Source organism: Anabrus simplex, chromosome 1 (assembly GCF_040414725.1).
Source record: "Anabrus simplex isolate iqAnaSimp1 chromosome 1, ASM4041472v1, whole genome shotgun sequence".
NCBI classification, from domain to species: domain Eukaryota; kingdom Metazoa; phylum Arthropoda; class Insecta; order Orthoptera; family Tettigoniidae; genus Anabrus; species Anabrus simplex.
This window is the reverse complement of record NC_090265.1, coordinates 1,253,737,018-1,253,761,829: the sequence shown is the minus strand read 5'-3', so window position 1 is coordinate 1,253,761,829 and position 24,812 is coordinate 1,253,737,018. Positions and strand designations below refer to the sequence as shown.

Here is a 24,812-nt window from a genome sequence, read left to right as displayed (position 1 = left end):
TAATAACAACAACCACCATCAATGGTTAGTTTGTTAACATGCCAACTGACCAACATTTTCACATCAGTGATGCTTTTCATTGTTGGATTTAGTAGAACTCTAAATTCATTAATATCTTCACTAATATAGCTCATAAGGTTGAAATGTATTGTAACCGTTCATAAGTAATTTTGATTAACAGTTTGAAGAAGTGTTGTGGGTGTGCCTCAGCTTCTTCTTAACGGAGATCCATGAAAATCCACTCGCGGACGTGCAGGTTCATTTGAGTACCGGTTACAGCTCATAGCATTCATCATCAAGTTTTTGTTGACGCCATGAGAATTTGCATTTTAAGAATATTTGAGGGTGTTACTAATCCTTAGTCTACAAATGACAATACCGAAAATTTATTCTGTTTGTAAGGATGTTCCGATTTAATGAAATCAATTCTCTGATGAAATATAATTAACAATAACAATTGAAGCGTGACAACATGATTGGATGAACAAAAATTGAATGTGATAATTAACGCAGCGGAGTCTCTGTGGCTCAGGCGACAGCGCGCCGGCCTCTCACTGCTGGATACTGTGGTTCAAATCCTGGTCACTCCATGTGAGATTTGTGTTGGACAAAGTCGAGGCAGGACAGGTTTTTCTCCGGGTACTCCAGTTTTCCCTGTCATCTCTCATTCCAGCAACACTCTCCATAAACATTTAATTTCATCTGTCATCATTTAACATTGCCCCAGAGGAGTGCGACAGGCTTCGGGAGCCGGTACATTTCCAAATCTTCACCACTCGGTGGGGACTTCATTCATTCCATTCCTGAACCGGTCAAATGACTGGAAACAGGCTGTGGATTTTCCTTTCATTTTCAGTTAACGCAGCCTACGCGGTGGCCTCCACAGTATGCACTAGGCATGCGTCTTGGTGGGTGTGCTATTTACCAACTGATGAGCCCGACTTAACACACTGGGGAAAAATGCTGGCAACTAGGAACGAGTTAGCTGGAAAATTGATAATGTCCAATAACGGACCGTTTATATTGGCATTATAAATTTACTCATTCGGGACAAATACATCAGGTTCCCTATCAGAATCAACATCCATATCACCATAATTAACAACTTGAGTGTTCATCAATACAATGTATACAACGCTGTGGAACCTGAGAATGAAATAATCATGGACATTCAAAACAAAATTCGTAGTTGGTCTCTAATAAATAATAGCCAAAGCTGTAGAGTAGGAACATAATTATAAAATCCTCAAATCGCTGCACCTATATAAAACAAACATCAGACCACATAATACCACTGAAAACAATTAAGATTTGGGATTATCATGACGTGATCCGTGTGTAGATTCTCCCTCAAAGACCTGAAACTCTAATAATATCTACAAGACGTGCACTACAACAACTACTTAATAGGAAATGCTAAGTTGTACATTACACAATAAGATTAATAATTTAATTCCCAATCATAATATGTTTCGCATACCTCATTAATATCACTTCGTGTTGAAGATCTTCCTACCGCAATTATCTATTCAACTAAGTAACATTCGTTTCATTGTTGTATCTCGGGTTAATATTACTGATGACAATTCAAATGTCCAATATGCAAGTATGATGAGCGCTCATTTCAATTCCTTCACCATTAACATCATTAGGATTCTTTGAAGACTACATTACATTGCTCGTAATGCTTATTTCCCAACAAAATTATCACACATACTATCATTTCCATTATCTCGATGACCCTATCATTCAGTATATCCTATCATCTCACATACGCATCATGCTTATTTTTTAATCCTTCATTTAAAATATACAAGCTTAGAATCACCGAAGAAGACTATCTCACTCATAAAAACATATGAAATTCACCATTATATCATCGCGATTTATTCAAGTATTTCTCTTATGAAGACTTATTCGCATAACCCGAAATATTATTTTATAATATGACCTTCATAATGTGATCTTGCCGCGGTGGGGAGGCTTGCGTGTCCCAATGATGCAGATAGCCGAGCCGCAGGTGCAACCATATCGGATGGGTATCTGTTGAGAGGCCAGACTAACGAATGGTTCATCGAAAGGAAGGTAGCAGCCTTTCGGAAGTTGCAAGGGCGGCAGGCTAGATGATTGACTGATACGGCCTTGTAATAATACTCAACATGGCTTAGCTGTGTTGATACTGCTGAAAGCAACGGGAAACTACAGACGTAACTAACTCCTGAGGACAAGCAGCTCTCTTTGTATGAATGATGTATTGATGATGGCTTCCTCCCGGGTAAAATATTCCGGAGGTAAACTAGTCCCCCATTCGGATCTCCGGGTGGGGACTACACAAGAGGGGGCGATCAGCAGGAAGATGGATACTGACATTCTGCGAGTCGGAGCGTGGAATGTTAGAAGTTTAAATCGTTGTGGTAGGTTAGAGAATCTGAAAAGGGAGATGGATAGACTAAAGTTAGATGTAGTTGGTATAAGTGAAGTACGTTGGCAGGAAGAACAAGATTTTTGGTCAGGCGACTACCGAATTATCAACACAAAATCAAACAGGGGAAATGCAGGAGTTGGTTTAATAATGAATAAGAAAATAGGGCAGCGGGTAAGCTACTACGACCAGCATAGTGAAAGAATTATTGTCGTCAAGATAGACACCGAACCAATGCCCACCACAATAGTGCAGGTCTATATGCCTACTAGTTCAGCGGATGATGAAGGAATCGAAAGAATATATGAGGAGATAGAAGATTTAATACAATATGTAAAAGGTGACGAGAATCTAATTGTGATGGGAGACTGGAATGCAGTGGTAGGCCAAGGAAGAGAAGGTAGTACAGTAGGAGAATTTGGATTGGGACAAAGGAACGAAAGAGGAAGTCGGCTGGTTGAATTCTGCACTGATCATAATTTAGTCCTTGGCAATACTTGGTTCAAACACCACAAATGATGGCTGTATACGTGGACGAGACCTGGAGACACTGGAAGGTATCAAATAGACTTCATTGTGATTAGGCAGAGATTCAGAAACCAGGTGTTGGATTGCAAAACTTTCCCAGGAGCAGACGTGGACTCTGACCACAACTTGTTGGTCATGAAATGCCATCTGAAGTTGAAGAAATTGAAGAAAAGAAAGAATGCCAAAAGATGGGATCTAGACAAGTTGAAAGAAAAGAGTGTGAGGGATTGTTTCATGGAACATGTTGCACAAGGACTAAATGAAAAGGCTGAAGGAAACACTATAGAGGAAGAGTGGAGAGTCATGAAAAATGAAGTCGGTAGGGCTGCTGAAGAAATGTTAGGAAGGAAGAAAAGATCAACTAAGAATCAGTGGATAACTCAGGATAAACGACGAAAATACAAGAATGCTAGAAATGAAGAGGGCAGAAAAGAAGACAGGCGGTGAGTAATAGCTAATAAATATACAAAGAATATACATAAGAGGTTTGGAACAAAGTATAAAAGGGGGCTTAGTGTTGTAAAAAATTATATAATCATGGAAAACAGTAAGTCCTTATATTGAAAGCAATGTGAAATGACACATATAAAATTATATATGGCTTAGGAAGAGTGGAGGTGGTTTAGGAGGGGAAGAGGGCTTAAGGTGGGGTTGGAGGGTGCGGGAGAAAGGGTAATTGTCTCCGAAAAGTACCTTTGATTAAATTTAGGATTGAGTTTTGGTTAGCTGCATTATTGTTTCTGAGGAAAGTGATAAATAGATCGAAGAGTACGTTGGGTTTCTCTGAGATTTCATTGAGATTGTGACTGGCGTTAAAGTATTGGTCTAGGTGTATGTAGTGATTTTCCATTATGTCGAGTAAAGGGCCCTTGTTTGCAAATACGAGGATGTCCATGTCTTGTTCGATACTTTTCCGAGACAATTACCCTTTCTCCCGCACCCTCCAACCCCACCTTAAGCCCTCTACCCCTCCTAAACCACCTCCACTCTTCCTAAGCCATATATAATTTTATATGTGTCATTTCACATTGCTTTCAATATAAGGACTTACTGTTTTCCATGATTATATAATTTTTTACAACACTAAGCCCCCTTTTATACTTTGTTCCAAACCTCTTATGTATATTCTTTGTATATTTATTAGCTATTACTCATCTGTCCCAAACTAACATCTCTTTTCATTTACCACATTTACTTGTTATTCCATAATAATCTTACTGTTAAAATTAACATGTTCTTAGGATTTCGTCAAGAGTGATCTTTGCTTTGATGTGGCTGATGATGACCCCTAGATGGGTCGAAACTAGTTCCATGTAACTTTAAAATATTGTGAATATGTTTTGTATTGAATCGGTGGAAACCTTTACTGTGTTGTTTACTCATATGTTATTCTCAGTTCAATACGGACCAACAACATGAAATTTATAACCCTTAAGGAAGACAAAGCAGAAAGATGGCAGGAGCATATCCAACAGTTGTATGAAGGTAAAGATGTAGATTATTTTGTTCTGGAACACGAAGAGGCTGTTAATACTGATGAAATGGGAGACCCAATTTTGAGGTCAGAGTTTGACAGAGCTGTGAGTGACCTCAATAGGAACAAGACACCTGGAATTGATGACATTTCCTCTGAATTACTGACTGCCTTAGGAGAAACCAGCATGGCAAGGTTATTTCATTTAGTGTGCAAGATGTACGAGACAGGAGAAATCCCATCCGATTTTCGGAAGAATGTTGTTATACCTATTCCCAAGAAAGCCGGTGCTGACAGGTGTGAAAACTACCGCACCATTAGTTTAGTATTTCATGCCTGCAAAATTTTAACACGTATTATTTACAGAAGAATGGAAAAAAAAGTTGAAGCTGAGTTGGGAGAAGATCAATTTGGCTTCAGAAGAAATGTAGGAACACGTGAAGCAATCCTGACTTTACGTCTGATCTTAGAGGATTGAATCAAGAAGGACAAGCCCACGTACATGGCATTTGTAGATCTGGAAAAGGCATTCGATAATGTTGATTGGACCAAGCTATTTATGATTCTGAAGATGATAGGGATCAGATACTGAGAACGAAGAATTATCTACAATCTGTTTAAAAATCAGTCTGCAGTGATAAGAATCGAGGGCTTTGAAAAAGAAGCAGCAATCCAGAAAGGAGTGAGGCAAGGATGCAGTTTGTCCCTTCTCCTTTTCATTGTTTGCATAGAACAGGCAGTAAAGAAAATCAAAGAGAAATTTGGAAAGGGAATCACAGTCTAAGGAGAGGAAATCAAAACCCTCAGATTTTCCAATGATATTGTTATTTTATCTGAGACTGCAGAAGATATCGAGAAGTTGCTGAATGGTATGGATGTAGTCTTGGGTAAGGAGTACAAGATGAAAATAAATAAGTCCAAAACAAAAGTAATGGAGTGCAGTCGAATGAAGGCAGCTGATGCAGGAAATATTAGATTAGGAAATGAAGTCTTAAAGGAAGTAGATGAATATTGTTACTTGGATAGTAAAATAACTAACGATGGCAGAAGTAAGGAGGACATAAAATGCAGACTAGCACAAGCAAGGAAGAGCTTTCTTAAGAAAAGAAATTTGCTCACTTCAAACATTGATATCGGAATTAGAAAGATGTTTTTGAAGACTTTCGTGCGGAGCGTGGCATTGTATGGAAGTGAAACATGGACGATAACTAGCTCAGAAAGAAAGAGAATAGAAGCTTTTGAAATGTGGTGTTACAGAAGAATGCTGAAGGTGAGATGGATAGATCGAATGACAAATGAAGAGATACTGAATAGAATTGGTGAGAGGAGATCGATTTGGCTAAATTTGACGAGAAGAAGAGATAGAATGATAGGACACATCTTAAGACACCCAGGACTAGTTCAGTTGGTTTTTGAAGGAAGTGTAGGTGGTAAGAATGGTAGGGGTAGACCAAGGTATGAATATGACAAGCAGATTAGAGCAGATGTAGGATGCAATAGTTACGTAGAAATGAAAAGGTTAGCACAGGATAGGGTGGTATGGAGAGCTGCATCAAACCAGTCTATGGACTGATGACTCAAACAACAACAACAAGAAAATCTCAGATCTCGACAGACAACGATTGCTTGATGATTACTCCAATAAGAATTATCCATGTAACAATTGGTATGTAAAATCCATTATGAAGACAGTACTTCAGAAAATATAGTAGATAGATATTACAAGATGGAAATTTGGATGGAGAAATTGATTTATAGAATACAGCTGTCTGTAAGTTTCTACCAGTGTGTGAGACACATTGTATGGAACAAGGATGTGCCAATGAAGTGCAAGAAGGTTTTATACCCATCCTATTATAAACCTATATTGACCTATGCTTCAGCAGCCTGGACCTTAAATAAGCGGAACCAAAGTGAGATACAAGCAGCTGAAATGAGGTTCTTGAGGAGCATACAGGGAAAGACAAGACAAGATATAATGCGAAATGAGGAAATAGGTAGAAGCGTGGGAGTGTGTAAACTTCAAGAAGAGATTAATATAGCAAAGCTAAAATGGTTTGGACACATGATGAGCATGCCAGGAGAGAGAATACCAAAGAGAACATTCATGGATACAGAGAATGAAAGAGGCCTAGGGGATGTCCTAGAATGAGATGGAGGAGCTTTTTGGACTGTATTGCAAAATAGAGGAGTCGATAGCAATAAAGTACTAGAAGAGAAATGGTGTAAAGATCAAGTACGGTGGAGGGCTTTGGTACACTACCCTACCCAAAGAGAATCTGGAAAAGGGAATGGATGATGATGATGATGATGATGATGATGATGAGTAAGATGATGATTCCTAGTAAAATTCTTATACAGTAAGTCATAGTTGCGTGCTTGAAATTAGATGAATAGCGCATGATAAATAGTGATTCCAATTACGCCATTATTTAAGAGGATAACTACCTTTCCACGGATATCATGAATTGCTTTGCAATGATCTTATGATGTCACTCAAGTTATATTTTATAAACATGTCACATTTAAAAAATGTGAAAGAAAATCTACACTAATATAATGTACACACTTAATAGAATAAAGGAAAGGGACAGGTTTTGGGTACTCATCGTGCTTGACGGACTCTTGAAGACATAGCTCCATCGTCTGGTTGTTGGAACATAATGGTTTTACGTATTTCGGCATACTTCCAGGCCTGCTGGAGTTCCAACCCGGTTTAGGCCTGCATGACCACAGTGGTTGATATTTTGCAACAGCAATTCTCCATATAGCCAGGCATCATGACACCCGAAACTTGTACAATACAATTAGTATGATATTGAACACCAAAATAAATATGTTAGGGTTTTTATATGACACTCGCCTTATTATTTCAGTATTAAACGCTGTACTTCATGTCTTTATAATTTACTTCTTGAATTACCATACAATAATTATTCAGTCTCACATGATCTATGACTAACTTCTTTCTTAATGTGTATGTGTGTCTTATTCGATGCTCAATCACTTCTTTTATTTTTAATAACATTGTTTTTACTAAAACAATACCCTGTTCTATAATAACAATAATATGTTGGCACGCGTTTTTATAATTAATAACAAATCATTGCCATATAACCTCCTTTTATATGTTTTTGATGTTTGAGTAACATTCTCTTTGACATAAGTCACTCTCACAATCGGGAACTCTGATAAAGGAACACGCTTAAAAATTTCACGTCATCTTCTTCGACTATGTTCCAATTGATTGCTTCACAATCGAATTCTCAATCACTCGTAGATGTTTGTAAATAGTTACATAATGCATAACCAGCGCAGATGAAGTTGACGTGTATCATTTAATCCATTCCATGGCCTCCGTAGTATATACCTTTATTGGAACTAAACGTCGCATATAAAGAATCATTTTACTCTCCCATCAAAAATAACATTTTCATTTAACATTAATTGCTTGTACTTCTATATCACATTTCTGGACATCCGACTCATTGGCTGAATGGTCAGCGTACTGGCCTTCGGTTCAGAGGATCCCGGGTTCGATTCCCGACCGGGTCGGGCATTTTCACCTTCATTGGTTAATTCCATTGGCCCTAGGGCTGGGTGTTTGTGCTGTCCCCAACATCCCTGCAACTCACACACCACACATAACACTACCCTCCACCACAATAACACGCATTTACCTGCAAATGGCAGATGCCGCCCACCCTCATCGGAGGGTCTGACATACAACGGCTGCACTCGGCTAGAAATATCCACACGAAATTAATTTTTTAAAAACATTTCTGGACGTATATTACTCAGATACCACGGGGTTCTGAGCTTATGAGTTCCTATATATTATGTTGTTATTAAACTTATAACTCAGTTGAATGAGTTATTTCGAGTTATCCATGTGTCTGGACGTAAACCGAATGGACGTATGCTTTCACATGATTTCCGTTAACTTCTTTACTATCATAACCTTCAATGGTTCCTTTATCTTCGATCTGGAATCCATTGAAAGCTTATATTCTTCCCTTGCTTGGAATAGAACTTTTGAGTAAGGTGAGAAATTTCATTCAATGCTCATAAATTAAATATGACACTTTTCTCTTGTGTTAGGAACTCAATCTTTCTAGATCTTATGTTAAGTTTCCGAATATCTCGCAATTAATCATTAGCATGATTTTTATGCTCCTTTACATGACCATTTTAAAATATATTCCAATGTCATTCATCTTCCAGACATTCCGTATAATACACCTTGTATCTGTCGATCCTTCACTCCTCCTCAGATTCATATTCATTCAATTCATTCTCCTCATTATCATCGTCCCAAATATTATTGATCTCTTCCTCACTGGTGATAGGAGTATGATACCATTTCAGGTTTGATGCATTGAAGATAGAAATATTTCCCAAATCTAAGCTTTGGATCTTGTGTTATTGTCTAGGATATCTATGATTTTGAATGGCCCGATATACAAGTGAGCGAATTTGGCATAACATTTACTAGAAGCAGGATTCGAAGTTGCAGGCTTTCTCACAAGCATAAAGTTTCTGGTCTCGTAAGAGGTCACTTAAAGGGGCCCAGGGGCTCTTTACTTGGGAGTGTGGGTTGGTGACCAAGGGGCTCTTAGCTGAGTCCTGGCATTGTTTCCATTTACTTGTGCCAGTCTTCTCACTTTCACCTATCCGATCTGACCTCCCTTGGTCAACTCTTGTTCTTTTCTGACCCCAATGGTATTATATGGAGGCATAGGGAGTCTTTATTTTCATGGCGTTCGTGGCCCTTGTCTTTCTTTAGCTGATACCTTCAGTTTTTAAAGTGTTAGACCTCGTCCATTTTTTCCCTGTGATTAGTGTTAATAGAGGGTGGTTGCCTAGTTGTACCTCCTCTTAAAAATTAATCACCATCGCTACCACTTTGTATGTTAGCCCCTCTCTCCAGATCCTCTTGTATGCAGCTGAAAGATCAAGAAATTCAAAAAAGAAGTATTTCAGCTGGAGTTGGAAGCCATACTCATTGTATGATGTAAGCACAAGATCTTGGACACAGCAGCTATGATCCTGTTTGAAACCTGCTTGTCCCATAGAAATGAACTTTGTGATGATGAGGCTAAGCCTATTATAAATCAGTATATGTATAAGTTTGTAACGTTTTGTTTAGAAGGAATCTCTTTTTGTTTTTCTTTCAGTATTGATGCAGTTAATAGAACTCACAAGCTTTTCAGTCTGTCGAAACAGGAAATGTAATGATTAGAACACTATAGCATGCCTGTAAAATAGTGTGTCCATATTTTATAGGTGTGTTGTCATGTTCCAAGTGTTATTTTTTGTGTTTTGATTGACTGAAAAGCTTATAAGTTTGTAAAAGTAACTGAAAAGGGCTTAGAGGCCTGTAGCTTTGAGGTAAGTCTTTTGGCTTGCCAGGATTCAAAATGGCAGTGATTTTTGTCCTCTTAAATTCAGCCATTATTCTTGTTTTTTTGGATATTGCTTGAAAAAAAATTAGCTAGTAATTTTGTAGCATCCATCGTCCCTAATTTTAAGAGAAATTGAGTGTGTATGCCATCAAAGCCAGGAGCCTTCCTGTTTCGTAGGTCTTTTTATGCTACAATCATTTCCTCACAAGTGAATGTAACTGAGAAAGTTGAGGTTGAAGGCTGGATTCTTTGAACTTTTAAAGATTTCGTTTCACAGTTCTTGTGTAATCTTGATCATCTGCAACTTGTCAAGCTGGTATGTGTCTATGGTGCTGGAGTAATATCCAATATCTTTTTTGCTTCTTACTGAACTTCTTGAAGCTTTCTTTAAGCAATTCCAAACTTTCCTGCTTGAGTGAAGAAAGTGCAACTCCTCTAGAGTCTTGGTCCATCTTTGTTCACATGATGCATCCAAGCTGTATAGGAGCTCGTCAGCAAGTTCATGGCCTCAAAATATTCATTGTAGGGGGTATCACTTTGTTCATTTCACCCTGGAATATATTTCTTCCTATATCCCATATCCTATATCTACTTCTTGGCTACTGATTTCACTTGTCCAGCTGATCTCTGATAGCAACTGCAGGAACCCACCTGATACATTTATCTAAATTGGCTGTAAATTTTGCCCAATCAACTCTCCTGAAATTCCATCGATGATGAAGAAATGATGTAACCAATGACACAGAAATTCATTTTTCTAGGAACTGTGGTCTGTGGTGGCTGCATGAAAAATCACCCATTATTATTCTTGATGTGAGACAGGTTGGCTTGTGCTGTCACAAATGACAGAGCATAGATTTGGATTAGTCACTCTTCCAAGCAGCTGATTTGAATGAAGCTCGGTCCTTGGCATCAGAAGTCAGGAGTAAGTCATGTTCTTCAGCCCAGTCAATAAGATATGTTGGATGTTCATTCGTTTCTGATTATGTTAGCACCAAGATCTCGGTACCTAGTGTCTGTAGTGTATATACTGCGGAACTCCTCTCTATCTTAGAAGCTCTAAAGTTTGTGATGAGGCATGAATAAAGCCACATTTTCATGTGTACTGACTCTTCAAGTGCTCTGCAATCTAGTGATTCCTGTTTCCCACAACACTCACTGATGCAGCAGGTTCCTGACCTATTGTGAAATTATGCCACTTGAATCACCTTTGCATGGCTTCCGAGCATATGGGGATTGCGGGCAACAAACTGACTGATCAAGCTGTGAAAGAAGCAGTACTTTTACAGCCTTGGCCTATGAATGCACAATACCTGCTAGGGATATTTGTTCCCAGCTACGCTGAACCATCTTGGCGTCATGGGATTCAGAGTGGTTTGCTATCTAAACTCCCAACAAGCTGAGAGCAATTAAAAAGGCAACTGCCATGTGGCAGTCCTCTTTTCGGCCTTCACAGAGAGAGACTATAGTTCTGTGCAGGTTGAGGATAGGTCATTGAAGATCTATGCACTTGTACCTCCTAAAGAGGGAAAATCTGTAGTGTGTTTGTGTGGTGCCAAATTCACTGTGGTCCACTTCCTCACAGAGTGCCTCAATCTCTCTGGCATAAGACGAAATGTCGGCTCACAAGAAGCTCTCAAACTTGTACTAGCCCATGATGAGAATACTGCCGACCTCATCATTTGCTTTATGTGTGAGAGTAGGTTAATCAAGCACATATAAATTTCAAGTGTTCTTTTGATCAAGAAACTTACATTCCTTTATGATGTGCCCATTTTGACTTTTTTGCAATCATTTATGTTTTATTTTTTCTTTCATTTCCTAAATTTGTTACATACATACATACATACATACATACATGATTATAGATCGTTATGCCTTTCAGCGATCAGTCTGCAAGCCTCTGTGAATTTATTAAATGTCGCCACAACCCTATATTTGCAACTAGTGCTGTTGTCACATTTACTTCTATACCTCTTATCTTTAAATCGTTAGAAACTGAGTCTAACCATTGTCCTCTTGGTCTTCCTCTACTTCTCTTACCCTCCATAACTGAGTCCATTATTCTCCTAGGTAACCTAACCTCCTCCATTCGCATCACATGACCCCACCACCGAAGCCGGTTTATGCATACATCTTCATCTATTGAGTTCGTTCCTAACTTAGCCTTTATATCCTCATTCCGAGTACTCTTATGCCATTGTTCCCACCTGTTTGTACCAGCAATCATTCTCGCTATTTTCATGTCTGTTACTTCTAACTTATGAATAAGATATCCTGAATCCACCCAGCTTTCGCTCCTGTAAAACAGACCAATGTAAAGATAATTTGGTCCTGAAGCTGACTTCCTTCTTACAGAATACTCTTGATCGCAACAGCGAGCTCACTGCATTAGTTTTACTGCACCTTGATTCAATCTCACTTACTATATTACCATCCTCGGAAAACACACATCCTAAACACTTGGAATTATCTACCTGTTGTAGCTTTGTGTCACCAATCTGACATTGAATTCTCTCAGATTTCTTACCTACTGATAACAAATTAGTCTTCGAAAGGCTAATTTTCATACCATACTCATTGCACCTATTTTCAAGTTGCAAGATATTAGACTGCACAATCTGCCATTAAGACCAAGTCGTCAGCATAGGCCAGGCTGCTTACTACATTTCCACCTAACTGAATCCCTCCCTGCCACTTTATACCTATCAGCAGATGATCCATGTAAACTATGAACAACAAAGGTGTAAGATTACAGCCTTGTCTAACCCCTGTAAGTACCCTGAACCAAAAACTCATTCTACCATCAATTCTCACTGCAGTCAAATTGTCAGCATAAATGCCTTTGATTGATTTTAATAATCTACCCTTAATCCAATAGTCCCCCAGTATGGTGAACATCTTTTCCCTCTGTCATATGCTTTCTTTAGATCTACGAAACAGAAACACAACTGTCTATTTTTTTCGTAGCATTTTTCAGTTACCTGGCGCATACTGAAAATCTGACCCTGACAGCCTCTCTGTGGTCTGGAGCTACACTGGTTTTCATCCAGTTTCCTCTCAACCACTGATTGCACCCTCCCTTCCAAGATGCCAGTGAATACTTTGCCTGGTACACTAATCAATGAGATACCTCGATAGTTGTTGCAATCCTTCCTGTTCCCTTGCTTATAGATAGGTGCAATTACTACTTTATCCAATCTAAAGGTACCTTATTATTATCGTATGAAGCCATTTCATCCCTGCCTTCCCACCATACTTCACCATTTCAGGCCTAATTTCAACTATCCCTACTGCTTTATGACAACGGAGTTTATTTACCATCCTTTCCACTTCCTGAAGCTTAATTTCACCAACATCATTTTTCTCCTCCCCATGAGCTCCGTTGTTCGCAACACCAGCATGAAGATATCCTTTTACGTTGAGAAGATGTTCAAAATATTCATTCCACATCTACAGTGATTCCGTGGGATCTATTATGAGCTCACCTGAATTACTCAAAACACTGCTCATTTCCTTTTTCCCTCCCTTCCTAAGATTCCTTATTACTGTCCAGAAAGGTTTCCCTGCTGCTTGACCTAGCCTTTCCAGATTATTACCATGACTTCTTTTTGGATTCAGCAACTATTTGTTTTGCTCTGTTTATTTCATCTATGTACAATTCCCTGTCTTTATCAGCCCTTGCTTGGAGCCATTTCTGATAAGCTTTCTTTTTACGTTGCAAACTGCTCTCACTTCATCATTCCACCAAGATGTTTGCTTTTTCCCATTCTTTACACATAGTTGTTCCTAGGCATTCCCTTGCTGTTTCTACTACAGCATCCCTGTATGCCACCCATTTACTTTCTATATCCTGAACCTGCTTACTGTCCACTGTTTGGAACTTCCTACTAATTATATCCATGCACTTCTGCCTAATTTCCCTGTCCTGGAGATTTTCTATCCTTATTTGTTTACAGACAGATTTCCCTAGAGATACGTAGTTCACTACAGATCAGATAGTGGTCTGTTTCATCTAAAAAACCCCAAAAACCCTGTACATTCCTAACAGATTTCCTGAATTCGAAGTTGGTTAAGATATAGTCTATTATGGATCTGGTACCCCTAGCCTCCCATTAGCTTCCATATCTTCCCCACATTTATCAATCACCCAATCCTATCCTTCAGTTCTATTTCCAACTCTCGCATTGAAATCGCCTATTAGCACTATCATATCCTTGCTGTTGACCCTGACTACGATGTCACTCAATGCTTCATAAAACTTGTCAATTTCATGCTCATCTGCACCCTCACATGGTGAATACACTGAGACAATTCTCGTCCTAATTCCTCCAACTGCCAAATCTACCCACATCATTCGCTCATTTACGTGCCTAACAGAAACTGTGTTACGTGCAATAGTATTCCTGATGAACAGCCCTACCCCAGACTCTGCCCTTCCCTTTTTAACACCCGTCTAGTACACTTTATAATCACCTAGCTCCTCCTCTTTTTCTCCCCTTACCCGAATATCACTTACTCTGAGCACATCCAGATGCATTCTCTTTGCTGACTCTGCCAGTTCTACTTTCTTTCTTCCGTAAGCCCCATTAATATTGATAGCTCCCCATTGAATTCCATTTCGTTCGCCAAGCTGTTTCCAAGGAGTCCCTCGCCTGTCAAATTGGAGTGGGACTCCGTTAATCCCATAGGTCCAAGGCTTGCCTAAAGTGTTCTGAGCTCGGTAAATTCATAAAGCAGGATGCTACCCTACTTACACATAGTCCAAGTGAGGATCTCTCCTCTAACGGTTTATGGACCACCGTTGGATTGTATAGCCCTTACCCGCCTGAGCACAAGGAAGGCCATGACGCAGAATATGTCCGAGATGTCCACTCCCATTCCGTAGCAACTGGTATTCCGACTCTCAGGACTACTTACTAGGCCACTCAGCCGTTGCTCATGGTTCACGAACTAGGACGTGACTACAGTAACCCACACAATGAAACAAAAATTTGTTTGTCAAATAAATATAGTTTTTTCTCCATTTAGTATGTTAAGAACGGATGGTTGCCGAGCTGTAGTTCCTTTTAAAACCATCACCACCACCACCACCACAACCAAGAACAGTGCCTCAGTTATCATTCTCTGTGTATTTCCAGTTTTCATAATGGCTGTTAAAATCTGCTGAGTAAACACTGTAGTTAAGATGATTTGCAGTCAGAAGCTCCATAGTTGGCCAAGAGGTTGTTGGTGATTTGTATATATTGATTACTGTTACAAATTGAATCCTGACTACTGTGGAGTGAATATTTAATGTGTGTCTGAAGCAAAGTGTTGATCAAATTCTAGCACATTACAAGCATATATTACTGCTCCACATACACTACTATAAGTTGTACCAATCACAGTATAGTCATGAATTCTGCATCTCTTCCAAAGTTTTTTCTCATCAGTGATGTAAGTTTTTTATGAAAGCATGCAGTGCTAATTCTTTATAGGAACAGGGATCCATATTTTCAAGGTTGTCTGTAAACTATGGGTTTCATAAAACTAAATAATAAAGTGCAGATGGGCCACTCTGTATATTTTTTAATTCATAGATGTTACACTGAAATTCATCTAGTTTTTTCTTGGCAACCAACCTCTTGAACCTGAAGTTCAGGATAACTTGAAATGATATTGTATAAGTTTATACTACCACAGGAAGGAATACATTAGATTTTGTTGCATTAAGTGAGGCAGATTTTCTATGTCAGATCCTTGACCTGACAACTATACAATTTCTTTTTCAGTTTTCTTAATCAGTCGGGCAGCCAGCTCACCCACCTAAGGTTGAATTCCTGTCTGTTTGCCAATGATACAGTCATCATTAAGGTTGCAATAATCTGCAAGAATTTAAAAGGTATTTAGAACTAATTCTTTGGAGACGAATTAAGAATTAAAGATGTAATGGTCATTTATTTATGTTAAAGTAAATTATGTTATATTCCTAATATAAGTGAGATTTTGGTGTATTTGTTTAGTTTAGAAGTAATGCTGAAGTTGTTTTAATATTCATTTTGAATTAATTTCATGTTTTAATCAGTATAATGATAGCTCCTTCTTCCATTCCCTTTCCCACATTCTTTCTGGGTAGGATAGTGTACCAAAGCTCTCCCCCTTGCTTGATCTTTCCACCACTCCTTTTCTATCACTATATCACAACTCCTGTAGTTTCAATACAGTTCATTACAGAGTTCTTCTGTCTCATTTTAGGCTGTCTTCTAAGCCCAGTCACTGTATCCATGCATAGGAATTCCCTCCCCTGGCATTCTCATCATGTGTCCAAAACATTTCAGCTTTGCTATGTCAATCTCTTCTTGAAGTTTACAAACTCTCACTCTTCTGTATTTCGTATTCTTTCTTGTCTTATCTTGTCTTTTCCTGTATGCTCCTTAAGAACCTCACTTCGACTGCTTGGATCCTGGTTTGGTTCCACGTAATCAGGGTCCAAGCTGCTGAAGCATTGGTCAATATGGATGTGTGTAAAACCTTCTTGCACTTAAGTGGCACATCCTTATTCCATACAGTGTCTCTCACAGCCTGCAGATTGTTGTATTCTTTAATTTTTCCATTCAAATGTCCTTCCTGTGACACCATGCTGCCAAAATATTTCATTTCTTCAAGAGATTAATTTTATATGCTTATCACTCCTCTCATAATAATCAGTGTCTGCTTTTCAAAGCACTAATCTTCATTCGAAAATTTCCTATCTCATTCCATATATCCTCTTCGTTACCTCCCCAAATTACAATGTTGTCAGCAAGTAGCAGAGATTTTACTTTCTTTCTGCTCATCTTCTCTTTGACATTATGCAAAATTCCATCCATGATGATAATGAAGAGAGGGGGTCCGGGTGCAGTGGGGTGGGGGTGGGGGAAAGCAACGGCAAAACACTTCCCTGTCTTAAGCCATTCTCACCTCTGAACCATTCGGTTTGACCTACTTTGGTTCTGACTTATCTTTCACAGTTTTGATATAATGCTATTACCATCTGTGTTGTTTCTTTCCCAATTTGTGTCTTGGTCATTGTTTTCCATACCATATGTTCGGGACATTTTCATGTGCCTTTTCTGTCAGATAATAATATTAGATTATAAATTCCACCTGTTCAATACATAACAGTTTTTTATTTAAATTTAAGAAATAGTTCTTAACATATTAGATATAGGGACATGTTTCACCATAATGAGGGCATCATCAGCCTAAAAAGCTCATACCTGAAAGAAAGATGGATCAGGATCCTGATTGTTCTGATAGTAAATAAGAGGATACTGTTTTAGGTGCAAATGTGTATAAAATGACTAGCAAGTAGAATATAGTAGCTATAACTACTCTTATGACAAAGTCTTTAATCAATCCTTATTATATATCTTTACGAATGTCTTGTTTTTTAAATGTGGTAACAAATAGTTATTTAAAAGTTAAAAAATAATACGTAAATTGCTGCGTTGAAATAAAATTGATTAATATGGTGCCTTATTCTGGAGATGGCATAAGGAGCTTATAATAGCTTGATATTTTGGATAAAAGTCACTCTTAGTGGTAGTTAAATCCAAAGTTAAAGTTGTTAATTTTATATGAAAAGATAATACGACAAATTTCTTGAAGCACTTAGGAGCGAGGACAAGTACTCGTCAGAAACGTAGCTATTTTTATAATTAGCTGGTAGACGTGGTTGTAGCTTCTTGTATTAAAAGTCGAAAAGTCGAAAGGAAAACATGCGAGGTTGAGTAGAGCTTGTGGTGTTATGTCTCTTCGATGGTTGTTATGTTAATTTGGTTAAAGATGAGGTAAAATCCAAAGTTGTTTGTCTGTTGAAGTTGTTAATCTTATATGAAAAGATAAGACGACAAATTTCTTGAAGCGCTTAGGAGCGAGGACAGGTGCTTGTCAGAAAACATAGCTATATTTATAATTAGCTGGTAGACGTGGTTGTAGCTTCTTGTAATTAAAAGTCGAAAGGAAAATATGCGAGGTTGAGTAGAGCTTGTGGTGTTATGTCCCTTCGGCAGTTGTGATGTTAATTTGGTTAAATATGAGGTGAGTTGAAGAAAATAGGTTGTGTGTGAATTTCATTTATCTTTTCAACTTTTAATTACAAGAAGCTACAACCACGTCTACCAGCTAATTATCAATATAGCTATGTTTTCTGACAAGCACCTGTCCTTGCTCCTAAGTGCTTTAAGAAATTTGTCGTCTTATCTTTTCATATAAGATTAACAACTTCAACAGACAAACAACTTTGGATTTTACCTCATCTTTAACCAAATTAACATAACAACTGTCGAAAAGACATAACACCACAAGCTCTACTCAACCTCGCACATTTTCCTTTCGACTTTTTGAATTTTAATACAAGAAGCTACAACCACGTCTACTAGCTAATTATAAAAATAGCTATGTTTCTGACGAGTACTTGTCCTCGCTCCAAAGTGCTTCAAGAAATTTGTCGTATTATCTTTTCATATAAAATTAACAACTTCAACTTTGGATTTAAATTTAACTACCACTAAGAGTGACTTTTATCCTAAATATTAAGCTATTATAAGCTCCGTATGCCATCTCCAGAATAAGGCACCATATTTACCAAATTTTATTTCAACGCAGCAATTTACGTATTCTTTTTGAACTTTTAACTAACTATTTGTTACCACATTTAGAAAACAAGACATTCGTAAAGATCTACAATAAGGATTGATTATAAGACTTTGTCATAAGAGTACGTGTAACTACTATATTCTACTTGCTAGTCATTTTATACACATTTGTACCTAAAACAGTATCCTCTTATAAACGTCTAAGAACAATCAGAATCCTGATCTATCTTTCTTTCAAGTATGAGATTTTTAGGCTGATGATGCCCTCATTATGGGTGAAACATGTCCCTAAATCTAATATGTAAATAACTATTTCTTAAATTTAAATAAAAAAACTCTTATATATTGAACAGGTGGAATTTATAATCTAAAATTATTATTTGACTTTAAGTACATTTCAATATGGACCATAACATGAGATTTGTAACATGTAATGCCTTTTCTGTTCCAGAAAAGTCATTAACATGTCCTTTCCATATTTCCAATACTTTTCCATCATTTGATGTAATGTAAATATTAGGTGAAATTTGGACCTGCCTCTTCTGAATCCATACTGGTGTTCTGTAAACTCTCTCTCTACTCTGTCCCTTATTCATTTATCCACTTTTTAATTTATTTTTAGGATCTTAGTTGTATGAGGGATCAGTGTCACTCCTCTATAGTTTTCTCCTTTCTTAAAGAAGATCGGTATAGTGTAGTGACCAGTTTTGTCCCCTCCTTTGGAACAGTCTTTTTCTTTCCATACCACTCTGAAGAGTCTGTACCACCACTTGCTGCTGCTGTTGCTGCTGCTATTATCATTTCTATAGTTATCAGTTAGAGCTGTCCCAGGTTCGATTCCCGGCAGGGTTGGGAATTTTAAACATCATTGGTTAATTTCGCTGGGACGGGGGCTGGGTGTATGTGTTGACTTCATCATCATTTCATCCTCATCACGATGTGCAGGTCGCCTACGGGCCTCTTATCAAAAGACCTGCACCTGGCGAGCCGAACCTGTCCTCGGACACTCCCGGCACTAAAGGCCATACACCATTTCATTTCATTTCTACAAGTATTGCAGAAAAAAACTGTCTCACGTCGTAATTCAGGCTTATTGTTCATTGCCATATTTAGGATTACGCCTAAAATTGCTTTGAATTCAGGAAGAATAACATCTATCCACGACCTCCAAATAGTCTCACGTCTGAGGAACGTAACCTTTTGAATGTTTACACTGGCATACCGGTTAGTCTCGCGCATAATTTCTGACAATAACTCGTCAGTCATGAATAATTGGAAAAAGTCAAGTTCACTTTTAGGTTTAGTCCCTTGCGGTGGCTTATAACCTGACGTACCTGTGAATGGGATTCTTTTGAAATCCTAGTCCGTGTCACGGTATACCCTCCAGCCATCAGTAGAGGTACCAGCATTGCCATTGCACTTTTCTCATTATTGGGATCTTCATCACTCGACTCACCAACACAAGTTAGTTCCGCAATATCTTCCTCATCACTTAATTGAAAATCACTCTCACTATCGCTGAAATCAACGTCACTTTCATCTAAAAGTCTGGCTATTTCCTTCTCATGTTGCTCGAACGACACCATATTGCTAAACAACATGTTTACATACTCGCATGATCTTCAAAGAATGCCGAGAAGGCCTGATTTCAAAGAGATTATGGCTATACATGGCTTCAAATTGTCGTCGAAAGATAGCAGTAGCTTACTCTACCTGTAATTCATGTGTGCATAACCCGACAAAGGAGTTATAAGGGAAGAAAATCATGTCGAGCATTGCTCGACATAGGATCTATGCAGGATATCATCGTTGCCGGGACGAAACCTCCTATGTGAAAAGTTTTAGCTTAGAACTTTGGCCGGTAAGGTTCTGTCATCTAAGGTGCAATATTGTGTGAATGTTGTCAAGGCATTCTCGCTCTTCACGATGTATGTGCTGCGGGTCAGTATAGCTCCAAAAATATTATCACATAGGAGGTTTTGCCCTGGCAACGATGATATTCTTGTTGTTGGGCATGACCCACCGCGTGAGTGCTAAGGGTTAATCTGACCTGTCATTTATATTTTCCACCAACTCTAGGTATTCCTTTAGGTCTTGTCTAATTTTAAAGCCTACACCATTTCTAGCTTCTCTTCCTCCACTACTCTATAAAATATACCCTTCCTTTAGTTTCTTTTCACCCTTTTGTTTTCATTTGGTCCCACTTGATTTCCAGCAGTGCAATACTTTTGTCAATCATAAAATCTACTGTTTTTCCTACTTTTCCTGTTAATGTAACTACATTGATGGTCCTGATGATACTATAAGATTTAAAATCTAGAACTATATATATATATTGTCCCTGGAAAGGCAAAGTTTCGTAAGCTACAAAATAGGAATTTTATAGGAGATGCTAAAAATGATTAGCAAGTCGAATACTTACAGTTTAGGCAGTTTCTGTTTTTTTCTACTCCAGAAATGAATTTTTCACCATATTGTCATATATTAGGTTATGTATTTATTCAATTGTAGCGAAAAGGAACTTATTTTAAAGTTATGAATGTCACTTACTATGGTTTGCCGGTCAATGTCAAGGGCATTGCTTAACAAAAGTGGTCCTCTTACGATAGCTTCTGTAGTGCTTACAATATTTTGGAGAGATTGGTTTGAAGGAATGTAAGGCATGAAAATAATAACAGATTTTCTTAAATGATTGTATTAAGAAATGTAGAAAAAAAACAATAGGAAGATTGACTACACTACGATAAGGGAATGAAGGTGGAAATGACCCTGATTACAGTCCAGTATTTAGAAAACATTTTTATCAGCTCTCCTCATCTGTTTGTGGTAATAGATCACTATGTTTGGAGTCTATGTAATGTTTACATACTCGTCTTGTGTCACATGCTAATTTCCTTATTGGATATTACCTTTCAGTCGTTGGAAGTACACTCACTTTCTACAGCAACTCGCTCACAAATTTATTCACAATATAACTACTGCCATGTCATGGCATGTGGCCTCCAGCAAGGCTCGGTGCAGGTCTTTCGCCATATAGGTGACGACCTCAATTAAAACTCTTCTGTTATTTCTAATCTTCTTCCAGTTGAAGCCTAACTCTTTTACAATACCGTATTTATGTGAATGATCCTCGCCGCCGAATAATCCCCGCACCCTAATTTTAGGAAAGCTCATTTTGAAAAAAATTAAATGAACTAAAATTCCTTCGATTGAAAGAGTAACATAGGCACAAACAAACATTTCATATCACTCCGCGAGGTCCACGTGGTCTTTATGCACGTGTAAAATTACTGATATAACTGCTTTGCCTGAACATACTTGAGAAATACATTATCACTGCTATAAAATATATTTGCCATGAAAATTATCAAATAGGCCTAGGTATTTCATTAATCTGAACTTTGAGTAGGCTCGATTCCTTGTAGATCGAAAGATTTGTTGTCTCTTGCATCACTAGTATCCTATAATAAATTACTTACATATTCTAAAGCACTTTTCAATCAAGGTCTTTTCTTTACGCGGATATTAACACGACCAGTGGTGGATAATTCTTTTTCGTGCATTGTAAACAATTGAAACAGACACACCGGCGAATTAGGATGTTAGTTTTGAGATATGGTAAAACCTCATTAATTCAAAGTCATTGGAACGCAAAAATCGGACTTCGAATTACGTGATTTCGAATTAACCGCCAACTCGTACTTCAGAAATGCTAACCCTTGCCGTGTCAAAAAATATTCTAAAATCCGTTAACATTGATTCACAGTTTAAACCTTTCAAATGCAGTGGAAAAGAACTATTTCCAAAATGTATCTAGCAAGGTGCAATTACAGTATTCAAACAACGCACTTGGATAACTACTGACAAACATAACCTCACGTAACGAAAGCAAAAATGTAAAAAAAAAAATATTCAGAGACGAGAAGTGTATGCTGACTCCCCTGTGCAAGTACTTTATTTATTGGATTACTGTACTGTATGCATTTTTAGATGCCTTGTATTTGCACGGAAAGTACCCGATAGCCTTAAAACATCGTGGCTTATCGAACATTCCCATGATGAGGGGAGGAAGTCTTTCGCTTCCGTCTGCATTGCAACACAGTACAGTGACCCCATCTCCTTTTAAAAAGTTTGTTTGGGCTGGGCATTAAAAAAACGCAGTTTTATTGTCATTGACAATATTGTTCATTGCGTACGAATTGATTATATTATCACCCACGCTTTTTCGCCAACTGGCGGCATTGCCAAAGAGAATCGCCAATGTTCGTGGTTTCTGCTTCTTCACACACTGCCTGTTATGTGAAACTGTGGTGTTCCTTAAAACGCTGGATACAAAAGAATTACGATTTCACTCGAACTTAGCAGCTATGAAACAAACGTCAACACACTGAAGTGAGTGAAAGTGTGGAAAGCTACCCCTGCACGTTCAGGAAGACGCATTCTATCGTGACACGGAGAAATTTTGAATTTAAATTACTGTGTAAAATACTATTTTAAAAAATGTAAAGACAGTTTTAAATTAAAAGTCTGAATTTTTTCCCGTTTATATATGACATATGGGGGAAGTTTTCTTCCATCTGCGGTTACACAAAGCATAACTGTACATCCAATATTGAAAACTAAGTGAGCTGAGAGCGTGTTGCCAACATTGATGCAAATAAATCCCGCACCCCAATTTCGCATCTCAATTTTTTTTAAAAATATGCGGTTATTATTCGCGTACATACGGTACTTCTCAAACTGATACAATCTTCTTGGAAACCAATCCTCTCTCATGACACAGATTGTAATTTAGATATTGATGGAGTTGTTTTGTGGAAAATGTAAAATTCATGGTTTGTGCGTCAAAATCTTAAAAATACGTTACATGCTTTTTTCCTTTTCGTATTCTTTCCTGGTGTACCAAATGAATTTTCTTCAGTCTCGTGCTGTCTCTGTTCTACTATATATATATATATATATTTTAAACTCTTTTTGGGTACTTGTTTAATGTCACACGCATTGAAGGGCTTTGGCTATGGAGGGATGGGAAAGGGCTAGGATTGGAAAGGTAGCACCTGTGACCTTAATTAACCATGTAAAAACTATCTTCAGGGTTGCTGAAGAACCTTCCGAATGCAAGCTCACAGCTGCACGACTATAACTGCATGTCCAACTTACTCGGTTAAAATTCTCATGACTGTCCTTTACAACACTTTTGTTGCATCTGCTATTTTTTGTTGTACTTTCAACAACTCCCTTCTATACTGTACTTGTGTTTTATTCTTTCTGTCTCTCATGTTCCTCTTGTTGCCGCAAACTTCAGTTTAGAATTTTCAGCGGCATAATTCACTTTGGGCACAATCGGTAGGAATATGTACTGACTATGAACCGATTTGTTTAACTACTGACTGTATTTGCTCAATCATGTCTGTCACAAGAAGCAGCCCCTTCTCTTCTCTTCCCATCCCTCTTCTGCATTCCACTGGTATACTAGCTGTCAATCAACATGCGATAGGTCCGCCAGCAGGCTTTGCCTTATGTTTCAAGTGCCAGATTGATTTGAGGCAGTTATGTAACTTGTACTACAGCAGTGACCGACAATAGTCATGAACAATGAAACTGACATATCTCACATTCCCTCCAGAATTAAAACCAATAATCTGCACACAAATTACAGGGCGCTTAAGATGTAATGACTGGCGCTTACGATAACCTGGTGTTCTGTATATTACTTATGGTGGTTATGATAATTTAATTTTTACATTGTTTTTACCCTCTAGATTAATTTGATGCTTATGATACTTTGCCAGCACGTGCAGTGGAGTCCGATTTACATATAAACATTGTAATCTCAATTTTGATATAAGTGTCGCTTACGATACTTCACCTTTCCAGGGATGATAAATTTTCCAAGATTACATCAGTTCACAAATTGTGAGTCACCACGAAGATCCTGAATTCTAGACAAACGCCAAATTATTAGAAAAGTACATACTACTCTATAGAATAAAATGACCCACAATAATATTGTGAATAGCACAAATCAGAATCTGTAAAAATTCTTTGACCTATACAACAATGATCTGTACCAGGCCCCCTATTTTTCTCTTTGTATATAAACTCCACGCATAGCTTCTGGATTAAAACACTGTAAATACTACTTATATGCAGATGACTTACAGATTATATACATAACTAACCTGAAAACCTACATTTGGAAACACTTCTCCTAGATGAAGACTTGATGACCTTAGACATGTCTGTCTGTCTGTCTGTCTGTCTGTCTGTCTGTCTGTCTGTCTGTCTGTCTGTCTGTCATCAGCCCAGAGGCTGGTTGGATCCTCAAATAGCACCACCAAAGGCTATGCAGTTATAGGAAA

At 38.0% G+C, this 24,812-nt stretch overlaps 1 protein-coding gene across 3 annotated transcripts in view; it reads left to right on the top strand.

Annotated features, from left to right (window-relative positions):
- Fbxl4 (F box and leucine-rich-repeat gene 4) overlaps positions 1-24,812 on the top strand; it is a 279,999-nt gene that overhangs the window by 141,085 nt on the left and 114,102 nt on the right. For all 3 annotated transcript variants that reach the window (XM_067137655.2, XM_067137656.2, XM_067137657.2), the window contains one exon: positions 15,604-15,713. In XM_067137655.2, the coding sequence (XP_066993756.2) occupies positions 15,604-15,713 (110 nt within the window). The remainder of the gene's footprint in view (positions 1-15,603; positions 15,714-24,812) is intronic.